At 47.2% G+C, this 20,053-nt stretch overlaps 1 protein-coding gene across 4 annotated transcripts in view; it reads left to right on the top strand.

Moving 5' to 3' along the window:
• Positions 1-10,320: 10,320 nt before the first annotated feature.
• TLK2 (tousled like kinase 2) overlaps positions 10,321-20,053 on the top strand; it is a 41,270-nt gene continuing 31,537 nt past the window's right edge. Inside the window, exons 1-3 of one of the 4 annotated variants that reach the window (XM_065747246.1) lie at positions 10,321-10,584; positions 12,594-12,682; positions 14,444-14,509. In XM_065747246.1, coding sequence (XP_065603318.1) covers positions 12,602-12,682; positions 14,444-14,509 — 147 coding nt within the window. In that variant the 5' untranslated portion in view covers positions 10,321-10,584; positions 12,594-12,601. Of the gene's footprint in view, positions 10,585-12,593; positions 12,683-14,443; positions 14,510-20,053 lie in introns of those variants that run through there. The other 3 variants (XM_065747247.1, XM_065747249.1, XM_065747248.1) reach the window with 3 other exon arrangements.

Here is a 20,053-nt window from a genome sequence, read left to right on the forward strand (position 1 = left end):
ATGAGTTCACATCAGGCAGAGTTCAACCTTTCAGAAATGTAGGGCTGATGCCAGTTTTGAAGCACCTCCAGTGTGCATAGAAACAAAAGCAGCTTGGGGGACCAGAGATTGCGCAGAATCCATTACCTGTTTTTTCTGCTTGAACAGTCAAGAAGTGTTCTTGCTGACTGCAGAACCAGGTCACAAGCTGCACTGCCCTGTCATGGTGATGTGCTAAACCAGAATAGACAAGGCACTTGTCTTTGATAAGAAATCTGAAGAATGTCTACCAGCGCTGTTTGATTTCTTAAAGGAAACCAAGTGCAGCTTTCTGAAGGTATTATCCACTTTTGACAGCTAACAACTTTATCTCCACTTATTTGGGTTGGGTTTTTTGTTACTTTTAGGATGTGGAACAACAGATATTAGAATAAATTCTGTGGTGGTGTTTTTCAGTGCTGGTTTGAGTAATACAAATGGAGGTTCCACAAACTCACATGCCTGTGGGCACTTGATTTGAAGGATTTCAGCCACTGTTAGGTAACCACTGTTTTTTTTTTTCCCTCGAAGAAGCAATGCATTCTAATTGTGCACTGCTGGCTGAAGAGCAGTTTGTGCTGTACATAGCATGTAGATTTTGTTATCTGGACACTAGTATTTGTAGTTTACAATTGCCTAAGAATAACCGTCAACTATAAGGACACAAAGATGATGAAATAACTGCTATCTTGAAAGGAAAGAGAAAGAGTAAAAAGATGAGGAAGTGTCATTGCCATATTTGGAGGGTCTGCTGGAGTTTTCATGGAGCATCCTGGTTTGTGAACTGTTAGAAGGGGCATGCTCTTTGCTAGGCTTGTGGTATCACAGTCAGTTCATAACTTCCACATTGCTATGGCACCCCACAGAGCTTAGTTTGACTTCTAATGCAGGCTTCCTGGATCAGGACATTTCAGCCCTTCTGTGCTATCATAATTGGGAAGATCATTCTTGTTCAATTTGTTATACTATGCAGTATGTGAAGAATTCTCTTCCCAGTTATTTTTTTTCTGAAATGCTAGGAGATTTTGCAGCATTTCCAAGTGACATAGAAGATAAGACTTGAAGCAGTTGATTTTGGAAAAAAGAAAAAAAAAACAACAGAAATTGTTTTGCTTCACAGCAGTTTTGTGGCCTTTTATGCTTCTCTGTTTCCTGTCTTTTATGTTTAGTTTTGGAAAGGCAACTCAAAAATCATCCCTTGCTACTGATCTCGATCCTTGATGGATCTTCAGTAGGATGCAGAAGTCAAAGCATGGATGCACCACTGCTTGGGAGGAGCACATGTTCCTTTACTCTCTGAATCCTGCAGGTCAGCCTGTGGTCTGACCAAAAGAAAGTATTGAAAGCAAGAGAAAATGCCAATGAGATTGTAAATTCCCCTTCTATCCCTTCCACTTGCCTCTTAGTGTATTTATGGTTTGCTGGCCACAAGCCTGACCCAATGCAGGAGCTATGCAGCTGCTGTTGTTTTTGTGCTAGGCCTACAGAGTCTGGTCCCTGGCCAAGTTGGGACCTCAGGCAAAGTTCAGGCAAACCAAGACTCAAAGACCCCAGGAGCTGAGCATCTTTGCTCATCCAAGTGAAGAGTCAGGCTTAGCAAAAGAAGGGCAGTAAGGGGTTGATGTCTTGTGGCTCATGTAACCAGCTCTGTTGCTCTCAGTGAAACATCCCAGTGTGTTATTGGTGCCTTAGGCAGTTCCCTGGGGTCCTTTCCCTCTTGGTCCCTTGGGGGGAGACCACCTCCTGGGATAGCTTTAACTCCCTGGAAGAAAAATTATTGACCAGGGTAAACAAGCAGCTTAATTAGTGTGAATTAAAGTAGCTTGAAAAATGCCTTATTAATCATCCAGGGGCTTGTAAGCAGCACAGGAGAATATGTTTTTAATTATGAACAGGATTTATTTAAAGTTGATGGACTGCCCTTTAAGCTCAAACTCCTGAAAGGGAAGAAATGAAGACTAGTAATGTATTTCTTTCTACTTTGAAGGCTACAACCCAGTTGTCTGCCTGGTTTTGACTAGGGCTTCATGCAAAAACTTGCGGCCCTGTGAGCCTGCAGCCATTCAAGTGGCTCTGCACCTTTCTCAGCATTCTTCATTCTCCTGTAATCTTGAAGCAGTCACTGCACATAAACCATGCTGGGCCAGCGTGCTTTTGTTTCCAGTCCTTTTTGGTGCTGTTCAGAGAGCAACAAGTTAGTGGCCTTGAGGTGAGCCAGGCCTCCTACTGACAGATACCATCTGAGCTTCCTTCATTAACATCTGTCAGCTCCCATCCTCTCTGAATGCTCCTCCAACCCCAGGCTGCCTCCTACACCACTGCTCAGGTACCTTGGTCCTGACTTGCAGCAGCTTCTGCCATTCCCACTTTGAGCCTGCTGAGCAGGCTGGGTTGCACAATGTATTTCCAGCATGTGCAAATATTTCTTGAGTTTACTTTCACTACATCTCACTGCTTTTTTATTATTATTATTTTTCACAAGCAGTGTGACATTCATTTTAAAGCAATTCTGAGCACATCTGCTCGAGTTTTGTTCCCAGTGCTCCAGCCCTGTGGTCTGCAGCTGAGGGGCATTGCCAACATAGCTCGTCCAACCTCCCAGGCAGAAGAGATGATTTCATAGCTCTTCAGAGGCACTGCCCCTGTGATTCTGGAGCCAGACATTGTTGCACTTCAGAAAATCTGGTCCTGGCTCTTGCCAGAGGTTGGTGGGTTTCTTTGCAGGTTTATAGATTATTTTGGCTGGAAAGGAATCTTATCATCACTGGTTCTTACCCTTCATATAACCCTTTCGTGTAGGGATTTTGGCATCAAGCCCATGACTTGAGCTGAGCCTGAAAACATCCTTCAGAAGGGCTTTCAATCCAGCTGTGATGCTGAGAGGTCCAGCAAATAGCAAGAAACACTTTGCCTCCCTGGGTTTGTATTTCTTCCTCCAGATTTCACAGGTGAGCTCTGGAACCTGGGAGGCAGGAGGGGAACAAGACAAAGAGAACAGGAAGCTGAGGAGTGCTTCTGATATCCTCACTTGAAAAATAAATACCTTGTAAATTCCAGTGAGCATTAGAGCTTTCTCAGGATCTTCCTGACAGTACAGGGATGTAGGAAGCAGCAATCAATGATTTTTATGGGTACAACAATTTTTCTGGCTACAAATGCTTCCAAGACCAGACACAATTGTCTTCCCTCACAAATGCTTTGGCTCCGCCTTCTCAGGGTATGTCACCACTATTTTTGGTTGTGTAGTTACTTGCAGGGCTCCAGGATAAATGAAACATGATTGTTTTCAATAAAAGAGGTGTGAGTAGAAGCAACCTCTGTGCATGCCTGTGGCTTTTGTCACTGCATCGTAGCCAAAGCTGAGCAAGTTTCCTTTGTCTTCAGCATTGGGATGAGCCTCTGGCTGGTTAGCACTGGGATTCCCTACAGGAATCACAGAACCAAACAACTCAACTGTTTTTCCTGAGCACAAATGAGATATGCACAGGTTTTAGTGCCTGCAAGTGAGAGTGCTAATGGGAACAAGACAGCAGGGGCCACCTTATTGAGGGATTTGTTGAGCATCCGTCCATCTGTGTGAAGATAGGTGGAGGGAAACTGAGTCACGCAGGGATGTGAGGAGATCTCTTCTTTGTTCTTGTCAGCCAACAGGACCTTATTTGTCAATCTGAGCAGTGCAACTGCTTTTATTTTGGTGCCAAGTTATAGCAAAATCATTCCAGAAGAGAACAAGCATGTTCAGGAATTGGGAGAATGTGTTGAATGCCCAGTATCACTTCTGCTGTTGTAGCTATTCATCCTCAAAGGCAGGGGTGTGTGCTTGGCACACATCATTCTGTACAGCTATCTGTAGCATTCTCACTCTGCGGTGTTGTCACATACGCTTTCAGGGCATGATAGAAATTGTTGGAAGTGCAGGGCAGAGGGATGAGTTTTTAGAGGAGTCTCCTGTGAAGTGTGATGCTCTAAAGGGAAAGGAATTGTCGATTCTGTGCTTAATCAGCAAAGCTCTGAAGTTTGTCCTTAACTCCTGCTGAAGGCAGTTAAGTTCTTGTGCTTAACTGCCTGCAGAATGGGAGCATGTATTGCAGAGAAAGTGGGACACACGGCAGGAAATTACCTGCACAGGCAAGAGCAAGTGCTTATTTGAATTAAGACATACAGCTACCTCTGTTATGGAGAGCACAGGCAGGGAGAAACAAGCTCAGCCTCCTGCCTAGAAGTAATGCAGTGGGATTGGGGATGTCATCCCTCAGAAGGCTTTTACTTTTGGAAATACTGTGTTTGATCCCCACACAGATGTGAAAACAATTGGAGGAGTGGGACCTGGTTGTGGTTGGAAAGCGGCGATGGCAGAGATTGCTAGCACGTGTCTGGAGCTGCCAGCCTGTTGGCTTATGGCTGTTTCCAGGAAGAAAGAACATCCTAGTGAGATTTGGACCCTGCTGCCCTGACTCATTCTGTGCAGAAACCCCAGAGTCTTCACTGTAAGCAGCAGCACAGAACGTGTGAGTGGCAGCTTGATTTGGGGGAGGAGAGCTAGCATGACTGCTGCATTCAAGTTGTTTTAATGTTTTGTAATCCAAAAGACTCTTGTAGCTGCTAGGTTTTCATTTTATTTGGAGGCTGAGGAGTTTTGGGGACAGTGTGTGATTTGAAGTCAATCCTTTGGTTTGTGAAACTTTCTTTCAGCTGATGTGAAATGGAAAGCCTCTGTTTGCAGTCCTGGGTCATGGGGGCCAGGCTCACACCCCTGTGCACGAAGCATACCAGGGGATCTTCTGTACAGCTGGAAGAGGAGAGGTGCTCCATGTCACCCTTCTCCGGGGGGTACTTGGATGTGCCTTTCCTCATTTAGAGGAAAAAATAGGAGAAACTTCAACTCCATCCAAGCACAAAGCACTGCTCTTGGTCCCCCTCATCAAGATAGAACCACCGAGGCAAATACACTTCCCTACAGTCTTTAATTACACAGCTGTACATTTTTTCCTGTATCCATCACCAGGGATGGACAGGAGGAGGTTGATTGAGGTTGCATGGAAAACTAAATCTATCTTTTCCTTAAGTTCAAGTGACTTCTTCCCTGCTGAGACAACCCTTGTTGTGAGGGTTGGTATGTTTTTACACACGCTCGCATAGAGGCTGAATATACTTCCAGAAATATGCATGCAGTAACTCCAGCCTTACAATAGGATGTTGATTTAATTTTCCTCTTACACAAATCTGAAAGCAGTTTGTTTAATAGAGGCTTTCAAGAAAGCCCTGTAAGGTAGGATGTTATTATGCCTGTTTTAAGCAGGAGGAAAAGAAGCAGAGGATAAATCCTGCCGAGAATAATATTCTCTTGCATTCTAGGAAGTAGTGGTGAATGAGGACAGGGAAAGCTTTGCTGGCACATGAAGGAAAATCACAGTGTTACAGGCGCGTGCAGAACAAACAATGGTTTTCATTGATGCCATGTGCTTTGGGGAAGTGAACGTGATCATGGAGGTATTCATTTCCTACCTGTGAGTTTTGGCTGGGCTCGGCAGGGCCGTGTGCTTCCTCCAGGCAGGCAGGACACGCGCTGCCTTGGCTCAGGCACTGCTCTGAGGTTATGCTCAGCTTGCTGCAAGCGTGGAGATTGTGCGACCTGGATGCTTTCCTACTGGGTTCGGGTATCAAAGCCTCCCTAATGGGATACCTGAAGGTGTAGACAGAGGGAGGGGCAGGAACAACCTCCCAGATAAACTCCATTGTGTGTGAGGGCGGAGGCTCTGAATGGCCTCAGGAAGGAGTCAGGTGATGGCATGTTATCTTGGAGCAGCTTTCTCTCCGACTAATGAAAATGAGAAGAGACCCTTTTAACTTTCCTGGTGAAGGAAAGGCTGTGCTGGAGCCTATTACACACTGGAGAATCCACACGGGGTGAGCTGTTCTGAGTCTCACAAACTCTCCAGTTGCAGCTCATGCCTTGCTTGGTAGGACAGCCTGCTCTGCAGGCAGGGCTTGGGCTCGTCTGGATGTGATGCCTCGAGGTGAGATCATCCCCCAGTGCTCAGTCTGTAAGAAACCTGTTGCGTGAACTGATTTTGTTTTTTTCCATCTCAACAGCTGTAAAATTTCCAGATTTGAGCTCACTGATGACAGCTTTCATGTTTTAAAGGTTGAGGCAATTTGGTGCTTTCCTCAGGTCCTGGATTCCTGCTATTACAGAGGAATCTCAACTCTCCTTTTTCTGTGTGTTACGTTGTGTCAGAGCATTCCTACACCTCACGGCTGTACAGAAACGCGAGGAAAAATGCAGTTAGAATCTTTTACGAGCCTGGAAAGCAAAGGCAAAGCACTGATAACACGAAAAAAGATAACGACCTTCTGATATTTTATCTGTTCAAAATTCATGACAAAGAACTTGTTACACGCTGTGTTACAATATCTCTAAAATCTCAGCACATTTTTGCCAAATCTAACGTTGGTTCGCAGCAAAGCAGCGATGCAAAGGTTTTGCTCTCCTTTTGCTCAGCACGGTGCTGGCTGGAGGCTGCTCCAGTTGAATTCAGTGACAAAATGGCTGCGGCAGCCGAGTAGTTCTTCCAAACCGTGAGAGAAGCACAACATGCCAAAGATATTGCTGACATCCAGGGAGTGAAAACGGGAGTGCTGCCACGGGGGATGCAGCAGGAAGCATTGCCGCTGGCTGATGGCAGACCTGGAGAGCAGGATGCTGTACGGGAGGGATCTGGCACAGATGAGGGTGTAGGAGGGCTGGCTTGCCCCCACGGATGAGATAATGTTTGGTCAGCCCTGTATGTCCTGCGTTGCTCATAACCATCCTGCCCGCCAGCTTTCAAAGCAGCCCCTCTAAAAGGACTGGTGTGTTGGGGCTGCAGCCTCTCACATGGAAATGGGGGGAAAGTGAAGAGTTAGTGTGCCACGCAGGTTTATTACATGAAAAATGGAAGGTTTATTGCATGAGAACTCTTAGAGGCTCCAAATCCACTGAATACCATGGGGAATATAGTGTTGAGATTACAGAACTTTGTTTTCCTATTGTATTATTATGTTTTAGATGTTCTTAAAAGTAGTATCTTTAACTCTAGAATTTCAAATCGAATTGGAAATCTTCTTAAACAAAATGTTTAGATTTGTACACATCCCAGCCACTTTGTATTGCAAAACCTTTCTTTGCTCAACAAAGTCAAAATCAGACCCTTCCTTGCAAGGGCATCCCAGTAAGTGAAGTTTTAATTCTTTATGACAGTTTAGGAAAAAAAAATAAAAAATAAAAAGCCCACCATATCTCTGCTGAGTCCAAATCTGGGGTATTAAGTCCTGTGGGAAAGAATACTCAACTGACGTGTCTTATCATCAGAAAATCCATTTTTACATTGAAGCTCATTGCTGTGCCAGGGCATGCAGACTTGCACAGTGAGAAGGGAAATGCCATGCAGGGACAGATGGTGCACCCCTGCTCCGAGCGGTGTTGTGATGGAGTACAGCAGGAAAACCTCCAGGATCTCTGACTTAGAGGCTCTGAGTGGGAAATCTGTCTGATAACTTACCTCCTGCAGAGGTGATCTGACAAGCTTGTCCATTCCTTGTACCTACCGGGCACTTTGCTGACAGCACACAATGCTCTTAGAGGAGTTCTCCAGAATTTCTGCCCACAACCATAAATGCGGTTACTTGTTGGTTCCTTTCCATTGCACAGCATAGAAAGGTGAGCTGCCTCGTGCTATGGGAGCTGTTTTGGCATCTTGGAAAGAAGCTGTAGGTGTTACACAGAAGACAATTCGTGGAAACAGCAGCTCTACGATGCTTTCCTTTCGAAGCAGTGCAGAGGAATGGGGCAAGTTACAAGAGGATGGTGTGACCTCAGCTTATTGCATTCTGTATCAGGAGTAACCACCCACAGCTCTGACTGTATTGGAGAAAATGTCTGCGTTTGAAATGTGTGCTCCAGGAGTCCTCACCAAAGTGTCCCCCATCTCCTCCAGAACACAAAGATGGGGACAGCGCAGTGGATTTGGCAGTGCAGCATCTGCTTCCTATTCAGTGCTCCAAGACACGAATTGCTCCCTTCAAAGCTCATCCTGTAGGTGCAGCCATGGGTCCGGGAGAGCTGTGGGTCACAGGGATCCCTTCCTGGGTCTGACAGCCCCTGAAGCATCTCCTCAAAATCAAACCACCCAAAATCGAACAGAAATGCACAAATGAAATGTATACATCCATCGAACCACGTTAAGTGCAAATGGTACTAATTAGCACACCCCTAAATGGCTGTGATTAGTGTAGCAGCTGATGGAATATATACTCTAGAATATCTATATATTTATTATTTTATATATAGATTCATATTTTTTGGGGGGGATGGGGGGGATGCTAGAAAAGAAAAAGAAAAAGCAAGCAGGAAAAAAAAGGTTATTTATTTATTTATTGAACAAATTCCTGCTGCTGGCCGTGCTGGAAACGTGAATCACGCAGCAGGAGCTGAAAACTGGAGTGGCTCTTGTACCGAAGAACAGATTAAAGTACAGGAAACACAGCTTGCGAGGAGAGGCAGGCGCCTCGGAAAGCCATTTGCAACGCGAACTTAACGAATAACGCCGGGCTCGGAGCACGATAAATTAACAAGTTCAGAATAATAGAGCTCCCCCCCCTCCCCCCCATCACGCTGCAGGAGCGTTGTTTCCCCCCACCCCCTCCAGGGCTGAAGCTCAGCAGTTCCCCTTCACCCCTCCCGTTGCCGGACGGGCTCTGGTTTGGGTGCGCGGTTTTGGGGCGTGACACCTCGCTCTCAAAGCCCAACACAGCGCAGATCCCATCGCCGATCCGCGCCTGCCTCCCCTCGGACAGGCCTGGCCACTTCCCGACGCTTTTTTATTCTATTTTTTTTTCCTTTTTTTCTCTGTTTTAAATCCTCCCCCCCCCACCCCCCCGCCTGCTTTTCAGAAAGCTGATTCAGCCTTGGAGGCGAGCAGGTTGCACCAGCGGCCAAAGGGACGACCGCACTGCCACGCCGCCTCTGGATGAACCTTTTGCATTTTGATTCTCCTCTTTCCACCGCCCCCCCCCCCCCCCCCCCCCCCCCCCCCCCATTCCCCCCTCCCCCTTTTTATTTATTTATTTATTTATTCGATCCTAGCTCCTTGGCCTTAGAAAGGCAGCAGTGAGCGCAGAGCCGCGGGGCTGTGTCTGATGGCTCCGTCAGCCCCGAGGCGGGGATGCGAAGGGTGGTCTGGATCCTCGGGGGGGGGGGGGGGGGGGGCTGCGGTTAGGATTAGGTCGCCATCCTGGGGAGCTGCGAGGGAGACGGAAGGGGAGAGAGGACAGGTCCGGGGGACACGGGCATGCCCTCAGCCCGGGAGATGGAGCTGCTCCTGGGAGCGGGGTCGCTACTGGCTGGGGTGGATGGAGAGTGCAGATTGGTGCATGGACACCCCTTCAAAGAGCCCCCCCCTCCACTTTCCTCTCTAGGAACACCCTGGGGGGTGGTCAGGTCACTGCCGAAGACGGACAAATACCCCCAGGGTTACCCGCGACCCCGCAAAGGCTGCCCTGACCCCCAGCCCTGCTCACCCCCCGCATGGCGCCCGCTGACCCCATCGCAGACCCTGACCCCCATAGGCCGCCCCCAGCCCCGCCCTGCCCTTCCCCCCACCCCCTCCGTACCTGCTGCCCCCCCACCCCGGGGCCTGGCCCCGGCCACTCCCTCCGCTTGAGCCCCGCCCCCATCCCACCCGAGGCCACGCCCCCCGCTGACCTGCCCCCCCCCCCTCCCCCCTCCCCCTCCCCCCTCCCCCCTCCCGTGCTGACCTGCCCTCCCCCCCCCCCCCCGCCCTCTCGCCGCCGTGCAAATCTCGCGAGACGCGGCGCGCTTTCACCAGTGTGTGTGCACCAATCGATCCGGGCCGGGCCGGGCCGGGCCGAACGCCGCGGGAGGGGGAGGGGTGGGAGGGGGAGCACTGGCCCCACACCTGCCCGCACCGCACCGCCCCCGCCGAGCGAAGGGTCCCCGCCACCACCCACCTCCCCGACCCCCCCATCCCCCCCCCCCCCCCCACCTGCCCGGGCGCCGCACCCGCCGAGCCCTCCCTCGGGCCTTTGTCCTACCGCGAGGCCTTGCCACCGCCGCCGGCCTACGCGCGCCGCGCTCGGGCGAGGCTTCTACGCGAGGCCGGGGATCCGCGGCCTGCTCCATCCCCGCTCCGCCACCCGCCCCGGCCCCTTCCCCGCCCCGCAGCGCGCCTAGGGGTTCGCCCCCACCTTTCTCCGCTACCTTCTCCCCCACCCTTTCCCCCCCCCCCCTCCCCGTGCCGCCGCCGCTCCCTTCCCCTCCGCCCTTCTCCCCCGGGCGCCCGCAGCGGCGGCGGCTCACGAGAGGCCGCGGAGCCGCCCCTGGCCTCCCCCTCCCGCCCGTGCCGCCACTGCCGCCGCCGCAGCAGGTTCCCTCCCTCCCTCCTCCTTCTCCTCCTCCTCCTCCTCCTGCCCCCGGCGGCGGCGGGATCCGAGCGGTGCCCGGGGAGCGCCGGGCCCGGGCGGGAGGGGAGAGGAGCGGCGGGGCGGCGGCACGAACAGCAGCGCCAGGTGAGAGAGCCCGGGGGCGGCGGGGACCCCCTTCCCCATCTCCCTCCCCCCACGTTCCCCCTTCGCCTTCCCTCCTCGGGCCCTGGGGGCGGAGGGGGCGGCGGGCGGCGACCCCCGGGGGAGGGCGGGCGGGGTGCGGTGGAGCGCTGCCCGCTGTTGGCCGCGGCGGGGCCGGGCCGGGGTCAGGCGGAAGGGCCGCGGCCTGTGCGTGCCCCGAGGCGGCGGAGCGAGGCCTGGGCCGCGGGTGGTCGGAGCAACGCGAGGCCCCGCGTGCTCCGGTGGAGTGCTGGGGGGGCTGGCGGGGGGGTAAGAGCGGGGACGGCCCGGCCCCGGCACGGGGGAACGCGGGGCTCGCGGTGAGGAGGTGAAGGGGTGGGCACGGCCTTTGGATCCCCGGCCTGGGAGTGAGGCGGTGACGGGAGGAGGCAGGCCGAGGCGGTGCAGCAGCTGGCGGTGGGACAGGCTGCTCTTCACCCGCTGATCGCCGAACGCGTGCCCGTGTTGGGAGAGAGGGGCTGCGCGTCGCCCCTCGGAGCCGTCGGGAGGAGGGCAGGGAGGGAATGCCGTCTGCCGCCGGGAGGGATGGATGGATGGAGGGAGGAGGAGGGGGTGGGTGAGTGAGTGGGGGGGGGCTACTTCCAGCGGTGCCCGAGCCGAGGGCATTCCCCAGGTCCCAGCGTGCAGATGGAATCTGGGGAGGGGGAGCTTGGTGCGGCCCCTTCCCAGCCAGGCTGCTCCTTCCCCAGCCCGGCATCCCCGTGGTTCCCTCCCCATAAAGGGGGGGACTGAGCTGCGAGTACTTTAAAACATTCGCCTTCAGGGCTCGTCTGTCATTTTCCTCGGTGCACAGATTTCTTGTTTTGAAAACTAGGCTGATAGCTTTGTTGGAGCTAATAGTAGAAATAGGGTCCTCCGGTGACCACGTTTAGTTGTTGAGGCTTGTTGCTGGTTGGGGTGAGTGCTTGTGGATGTCCCCGGCTGGATTCACTGAGCCCTCTGTAACTTAGAGCTGCAGCATTTGGAGGAAACAGCAGGGACAAAATGGACAGTTAATAAAAGGAACAACTGTAAGCTGCCTGATCTAGAGGGCACTTGCTGCCCTTCAGGAACTTTCCTTGTCACATACGTTCCTCACACAGCAAATCTTTATCTTCTGTCTCTTTTTTCCCTACCTTCGTCTGGGAAATGAAACTGGAACAGACATTTCTGGAAATGACTGACTTGATTGGTGCAGTTGGGAAGATGCGATTCGCAGTTAAAATGAAAATTGAAATTTGTCCCATTTTTTCGTACTTCAGTATCTGCATTTTACATTTTATGATTTTTAACCTCTTTACGTAGCAGTGCGTGTGTGGTTGGTTCTTTCTGAACCCTCCAAATGATGGCATCCGTTGCATCAGAATGCAGAGAGGTACCCCACTAAAATCCAGTGTATAGATGCAGCTGATACACTGGGGGGGTATCCACTACTTTCTGATAAAGAGATGTAAGCGTACATTATTTTCCTCTTACAATCCCTTTCTGTGTTCAGAAGATCCATAGCTGTTGTCAGTGAAATCTGGAGTTTTGGGAGACCTTATATTTTAGGAATTGGCCAAAAATAATTTCTGGGATGAGGATCTTTGCTTTTTTTTTCTTTTCTCCTAGTCATGCAGTATGGATGAAAAGCTGTGAAGCCTTTAGTCATAACGCTCTGGTCCTGTGTTTTCCTTTTAATAAAGCATCCAGTGGGAGAATGTGACATAATTGGTTTCTTGGATTAAGAGATCTTGAAATGGCTGGTGCTACAGAGAGAAGATGAAACTCTCCATCAGGGTAGTGGTTTATACACAGTAATATGGTGACAAAATCAGGTTGTTATTGCGTGGTAATCTCATATTTCTCTTGCAAGGAAGTGCTCTCTACATGGTTATGCTTTAATACAGGCACTTTTGTGTCCTGTCAGTGGCACAGAATCTTAAATCTCTCATTTCCTTGCATTGCATAATCTGAATGTTATTCTCCCTCAGCAGCAGAAATGATGGAAGAATTGCATAGCCTGGATCCACGAAGGCAGGAACTACTGGAGGCCAGGTTCACTGGAGTTGGTGTTGCAAAGGTGAGTACAGTGCCTTCAGTTAAAAGGCATGACATCTGCACTGCGTTCCTTTTTTCCTCCCTACCTTGCTGATTTTGCTTTGCCAGCAGAATGTGTTTGTATCAGTAGTTTTGTTTTGACTGCTAATTTGTCTGAAGTATGTTGAAGAGGAATGAAAATGGGATCTCTATGAGCAGATGCACTGCTGTACAGAAGATTTGGGGTTCTAATTAAGTTCTCAGGAGTTGCTCCATCTTAAGGTAGCTTGCACTCCACCAAAAAACAGACAGCTTTGTCTTTGGGAATCTTACCTGTATCTTCCTTTCTCCAAGTACACATTTGGGAATTGGATTTGGCCCCTTGTTAGATACAATTTCAAGTTGATTGTGTTTAATACAACATGTAACCAGGCTGAATATTTTCAGGAATTTGTTCATCCGGTTCTTCATGGGTACAGTGTGTTGAAATTGTGTGCTTACTTGGTTGCATGGTACACACCAAAAAGTACTTGAAGGTAAACTTACCCCGTATCAGTGATCCACAGCCTGCTGGTAAATCCCATCTTTGTCCTCATGTGCAACTTCAAAACTATCCAGTAGCTGATTTTCTTGACTAAGACACCTAACAAGTGTGTCTTAGTTGTGTGGCTGCTTAATATTCTACCATTAAGTTATTAGTTCACCAGATGTTGTTGCTAGTGCTAATTGATTTCCTCTCTGAGCAATGAAATGGTGGCAGAACTCATTTTAAACTAGGTCAGTGATAAGGAGTTTATTTTTCATGAAGGTGCTGGGTTTTGAACAACAGAAAGGTGGAAGGTAAAGCACCATCTTTGCTATGGAATTTTTGGAAGCCTCTTAGTAATGTTTTGGAAAGAAGCTGTCAATTTGCATTAGAAAAATGATAGCAAATCAGAACTTTAAATTGGTTTAGTTTGAGTTCGTAGTTTACGTACTTCAGTCAGGACTCAAACAAGGTTAAGTCTTGAAAGAGAGCATGAAGAAGTAAAAGATTCAGTTTTGAAGCAGTGTAGTGAGGGTAATTAACACTAAAGTCATTAAGGAGTAACTCCTTCAGTTACTGACGTAGGAGCGTGGGCTTTTTTTCATCTTTTTCCCACTGTTAAGACTTTTAATCATGGCTTTTACAAGTGCAAGTCTATGCTCTATAACATAGTTATGATCTTGAAAGGTGTTTTATACAAAGTTGCAGCTTTTTATGCACTTTTTCCGCTTGATTCTTGCTTCTTCCCCCCCCCAGCATAGCTACCAGTATAAATTATAAATGAAGTCCAACAACTTTCTTGAGACTTAAAAGCATAGAGACTGCCTTTGTTTAAAAGAGTGCCAACATACTCAGTGCTCTTGAAAAACCTTAGGATCTACTCCTGTTAAAGGAATGACCTTTAAAGGATATAGGAAAGCAAGCCTGAATTGTTTTCTATATGTACAGTCTAGAAACAGTTTGAACCCTTTCTTTGTACGGGTGAATACTGAAAAGTCATTTTTTAAATTAAAACATATCCAAGTGATAAGTCCTCGTTTCTTGTAGAGCGCACTTTGAGCAAAGCTCTTCACTGAGTTTTGTTTTTGCCTGTGACTGTGCAGTATAGTGTATTACCTTGTGTTGGTCAGTAAACTGTTACATTACACAATATATATTTATATATACTTGCTGATTTGCAATAGATCAGCCAACCGTTGGTATGAATTAGCATGACTCTAGTATGTTGCAGCAAGTCTTGGTTGCAATATTAATCTCAGATACTACATTCCCTCCCAGGTTGGTGCTTCAAATTCCCTCCCTACCCCCCCAAGTCTCCGTCCGTCATGCTCCGCACTGGCATTGGTAGGTCACTGTCTTAAAGGGAATGTGTTGGGAAAGCTGTGATACAATTTGTATGATTCAACAAGGTTTTTAGCTCTCTCCAATTAAATGTTTAAGGAAAGCTGCGTAGAGTAAGTTAGTGCCATCTAGTGGGACTGGGACTGGCACATCCTCCTGGGATAGAAGGTATTCTGTTGCTGTTCATTGCATAAAAGGAAGAAATGTCCTCTTAGATGCTCTCCTATTGGGTGAATGTGGCAGGCAGTTATAGCTCTGAGCTTCCTGCCTTCCACTGCCTTGTTGTACTGCTCAGTGTGCTCAGTTAGGTTTCTTTAATACTGAGAAATACAGGGTATGTTTTGAGCCTGCGTAAAACTAACGTGCAGTTTGTGTCCTTACTATAACTGCAGCTTTAAAGCCTATTTTTCCGTTGAGTTTACAAGTAAAGAATATCTGCCCGAATTCTAAGAATGAATAAAAGGAAGCTGATCAAGAATAAGTTTTTGGTCTAGAAACTAGGAAGAAAATGCTTCTAGCTATCAGTCACGGGATTCTGTGAGCGCTTTCCAGTAACAGTAGTAGAGCACAGAAATCCTAAACTGTTTTGGAAGCAGCTGTGTGCTGTCACCTCCTGCAGTAACTGAAGGCACAACCCAATGGCTGAGGCTGTTTGCAGTCCTAAATGCCTCAAAATTCCATTGCAAGACTGTGATGGATTCTCTTAATATTTGGAGAATATACTTCTCTAGAAGCTGGGAGTTAACGTGGAATTTATGAGCAAGGAATGTTTCTAGGCAACTGTTATAGTCCTTGTGGTGCATCCAGGTCACTAGATAGCTTCAGAAAGCCAGCAGTGCTTTAGATATCTATTCCTGCCATATGGTAGAGTGCCATTCTTCCCCAAATTCACGAAGCAAGACCTTGAATTAACATGTGACTGCCTGACATCAACAAGCATTCTTGTTTATCTGGGTCTAGTTTGTGTTTACATATACAGGGGAAATTTAAGCCTGTTCACTTGAAATATCATTCTGACTAGTCATCTTGGGCACCTTCCTTGGGTCATTAGGAACAGAAGGCAAAAAGTAGTTTGTTTCTGGAGATGACGTTGTTTAGTTTTGCCTGTTCTCACCTTCTGTCTCACTTCCCCATGCCTGCGTGCTGGCTTTAAGGTACCACGTGGGTTAGCTCCCAAGGATAGGTGTCATTTTTGGAGACTTGTGCTGGTTGAGGATTTGGAATAGGCAGCTGTGATGGATGAATTTGTGTGTTTACGTATAGCTTAGCCAGGCTGGATCATGTCTGCATTGTGAAAATTGGCTGCACGTTGAGTGTTAAATGATCTTCAAACTAAGCTGAGTGTTACAGCAAAGTGGTGCAAACCTAGAAAGGCTGAAGTGTTTCTAGAGGTTGACTGAGGAAGCATTGGTCTTGGTGGTAGCTACTGCTCCAGCTCCCCCCTCTTTGAGGTATCACAAAGAGGAAAATGAAAGTAACCTGAAGAGTGTCACTTATATTGCCGAGCATCTGCCTTCAAGAAGGGAATAGCTCATGACAAAGAGCAGCATATTTTCATGGCTTTGTTTTTGTGTTTTTTTTACCCTTTCTCTGATGCTTTAGAATAGAAAGCCTTGGTCAGTTCATTAACTGCCAGCTGTGTAGTCTACATAGCAATGTTTTCAGTAACAAAAGTTAACCAAGTTGAGAATTACCATGAAAGCATAATTGTTTTCTTTGGAAGGAAGCAGTGCTGCATGGTGATAGTCCCCAACAGGTGTCACATGCTGCCAGATGAACTAATTAATAAGAGTTTTGAACCTTAGGAATAAATTTATCAGCTACCACAGAAAGTGCCAGGACTTTGCACCAGATAGCTGAACATTGTTTGGATGCTTCTTTGGGCAGTATTACTTATTTCAAAAGTTTTGTCTAGCTGCTGAAGTTCAGAAGCAGTTCTCAGTTCTGTTCTTGCCCCTGAACTGAGGTTCATGTTGAGCTGTTTGATTTTTCTGTCCAATTTGCTGTCAGTAGAATAAAAATACCATCTTCTTTTCTTTCTAAGAGAACCCTCAAGATGTAATGGAACTCAAGCAAATCCTGTTGTGAATTTGTTTACCTGTGGTATACAAGGAAGGGTAGCTGTGCACAGCTGATGGTAGCTTAACTTCTCATGGCAAAAAGAAAAACCTGCAACGTATAGGTGATACGGGGGCTTCCTTATTGGCCATAACATTGGTTAACATTGAGCTTTTGTAGAAGCACCATTAATAAGGCAGGCTTTAATTGTCACACTTCAGTAAATCTTGAAATAAGATGAAAACATTTCTTAAACCTGGCTTAAACAGTTGGAAATGGAAAACCATTTCACTTTGCTGTAAGCCTGTGTGGAGTCAGCAGTAACTTCTAGTGGGACAAAGGACTGACTTTTTCCCTTTGAAATCTCTTGATTTGCTGCAGAATTCAGAATAATTTGGGCTGCATTGGCCTGAGGTAGTGAAGCAGATCTCCGCCACTGAGTTAGCAAGAGAGTTCTGCAACACACGTAACTCCACACGTGAAACTCCAGCTAGGCAGCTTGGATTCCTAGAGCTCTCTTCCAGTATGAGGAGATGCAGAACACAAAATGGAGACTGCCCAATGGAAGAGGTGTGGACAAGCCTGAAGCATCATGTCTGAGAGCTTGGAGAGGCACAAGTCATGCGAGGTAGTATGTAGGCTTGAACAGGAGGTAGGTAAGGGAGGCCTGAGTCAGACTAACTTTGTTACAGGAGGTGCAGTGGGATCTATTATCAGGCTGAGTTGTTTGTATTGAACCGTCAGCCATTGTGCCTCATTTGTGGCATTCCCAAGACTCTTGCAAAGGGAGAAATGACTGAGTAGCTTGTGTAAGTGGACAGGTTTTTAAATCTTGCCTTTGAGTGGGAGTCTTGAAAGGGCCTGCTGCTCCCGCATCCAGTTCTCAACATGGAGGTTTTATTGAGCATAGGTAGGCCACTTAGAGCAGCTGGAAGGTGAATCACAAGGGAAAAGAGCATGCCAGCTTATCTCAGAAAAATTCCTCACGGAGGAGGAAGTGCGTGCTGTTCTTACACTTGTTATTTGGGTACACACCATAGGAACTATTAGCTTCTTTCAGATGACCCATGTATTTCAAATTTTTGCTAACCCCCATTGCCATTTCCCTTGATGAGGAGTGGGCTGAAAGTGATAGCAGGGAAGCACAGAGTTTTCCTAAAGCAGACTGCTAGAAAAGCCAGATGCCGCTGCAGATGACTTGAGAAATAAAATTCATAAGCCTTTCCTATGTGAACTTTTGCATATTTATTCACTACTGCTACTTCCCAAGCTATATTGCAATGGTAGTATTCTTTGCCACTGCTTGCTTACTTTTTTCCAAAATTCAGGTTCATTCCTTTAATTCTTTTTGTGTCATGACCACTTAAAATGGTATGCTAAATTAAGTACTGAACATTTACCCAATGTCAGTTGCTGAGTTAAATATAAACAGCCAGGAATGATAAAACATAAATTTGAAGGTTTTTTTAGTACGCACACACGCTCCCTCACTGCTAAATGAAGGGCAGATGTATAGCTTCTCATATCCAGTGCCTCAACCTGTTGCTTTAAAGTGTTGATAATGAGAGGCTGTGTGTGAAAGTAGGTATCTAGCTGGAAGGTCATGAGAACTCCCTTCTCCATCTTGTGTAACTGTGTGAGAAGAGCAGCAGCGGTGAGGTTCAGGCCATATTTCTTAACCATCCTGGGTACTGCATCTTCATTGCTTCAAGTGCAACACGTTCTAATGAGCACTGTCTTCATAGTCTGAATACCTCAGAACAAGTCTTTTTTGCTAGGTTTGACATGAAGAAGATGCTTTAGCTTCTCGCCTATAAGATAGGCCTAATGCTTTGCTGGAAAAGAAATAAAAGCTGAAGGCCTACTTGAAGGCAGTCAAGGGAAGTGGGAACTCATTTGGTGGAATTAGGATGAAAATCACCTGCAGAGGATTTTGCCTTTGTTCACAGAACCAGTAAATACGACAGTGAACTTGCAGATAGTTACAGACAGCTCTCAAACTTTGCTTTCCTGATGCTGTGACAAAGTACTCAGTTCCTTTTCACCATTTCTATTTCTTTGTTGAATTCAGTTTTATGATGTTGTCAGTCTGGTTTCTAGGGGATGTTCTACAGTAAAGGGCACATCTGTAATCAAAGTGGAATTGCTCTTTTGTTGATGGCAAAGAAGTGTTTCATTCCAACTCCTCTAGAACAGTAGATTGCACACATGGAATAGTACAGATAGCTGTCTCGAGGGGGGAAAAAAAGAGATTTTGTGTTAGGTGTTTTTTGAGGCTGCTTATGATCCAGATCATAGTGTTCCATTGCACAAATTTAAACCTGGATTTCTGAAAAATCTTAGGATTGTTTCTAACTACAGATGGCCTCATCAGCTTATTATGACAGGTTATGCTGCAATGCAGGTCAACCCCATGCAGGACATCCCTTCAACCGCAGTGTTCCTCAAAAGCTCAAATGTGGCATTTCGGGAGCAGCTGTTCTTGTCATTTGCTATCCATGTGCAAAATGGAGGCAAGGAAATTGAAGCAAACGTGGGAACAACTTTCACTTTCATCTTCGTGGTGTCAGAGCCTCAGCCTGTCCGTCTGAGACCAGCGAATGCTAATTGGCTGAGATGCTTTGTGTCTAATGAAGCTTTCACACTTGCACAGAAGGTTGATGTCTCGGACATGCTGCTGAGGTTTAATTTCATGAGAGAAAGTGAAGGACTGTAGAGGGGACAGTGTTTGTGTAGTTTGTAAACAATCTTTTTACATGGGTGAAAAGATGAACTTCGTGTCATGTTTGCCATAAGATGTTATGCTTATTATCAATGAGGGCTTCCTGTAGATGTGGTTAAGGTTAGTGTTGCCACTTCTGTTAAGTCCTGTTGGCCAAGAAATACATGGCTGGAACAACCAAAAGTACTGACAGTGAGATTTGTGCTTCATCACGGTGGGGAGGTTTGGGGATGGGGTAGTGTGGAAAGCTTGGTTGTTAGTGTAGGAAACATTGAAATTTTAGGCTGTAGTATCACTGAGGACACAAGGTGTAGTGCCTTGAGCTAATTGTATAATGAATTGAAGGGAGTTGGTTCCTGAAGCCTACTTTAATGGGACTTCTTTTAGCAGGAGGTTGGGCTAGATGATCTCCAAGGGCCCCTATCCAACCCCCTTGATTCTGTAATAGTAAAGCTTAAAGAGTATCATCTGTCATGTTCTGAAGTAATTCGCTTTTGAAAGAGATTCCTGAGCACGGAGCTTCGTGAGTTGTTCAAGTGTAGGTTGCTGGGTTGTTTCATTTCTTTTTTTTATTTTATTTTTCCTTGAAGCATCTAAGTGTGTCCTTTAAAGAGGAACACATTTTCTAGTTAATATTCGCAGTGTCACACAGAAGGTAAACAGAACTTTTGCTTGGTGTGGATGCCTGCTTGGAAAAGGGATTAGTAATAGCTAGCTTGTGTCACAAGCTTCATTTTATGTTGGTTTTCTTCTTTGTATGTGAGGAA

Source organism: Cyrtonyx montezumae, unplaced genomic scaffold, assembly GCF_038088225.1.
Source record: "Cyrtonyx montezumae isolate F1298 unplaced genomic scaffold, pur_monq_1.0 scaffold_43, whole genome shotgun sequence".
NCBI classification, from domain to species: domain Eukaryota; kingdom Metazoa; phylum Chordata; class Aves; order Galliformes; family Odontophoridae; genus Cyrtonyx; species Cyrtonyx montezumae.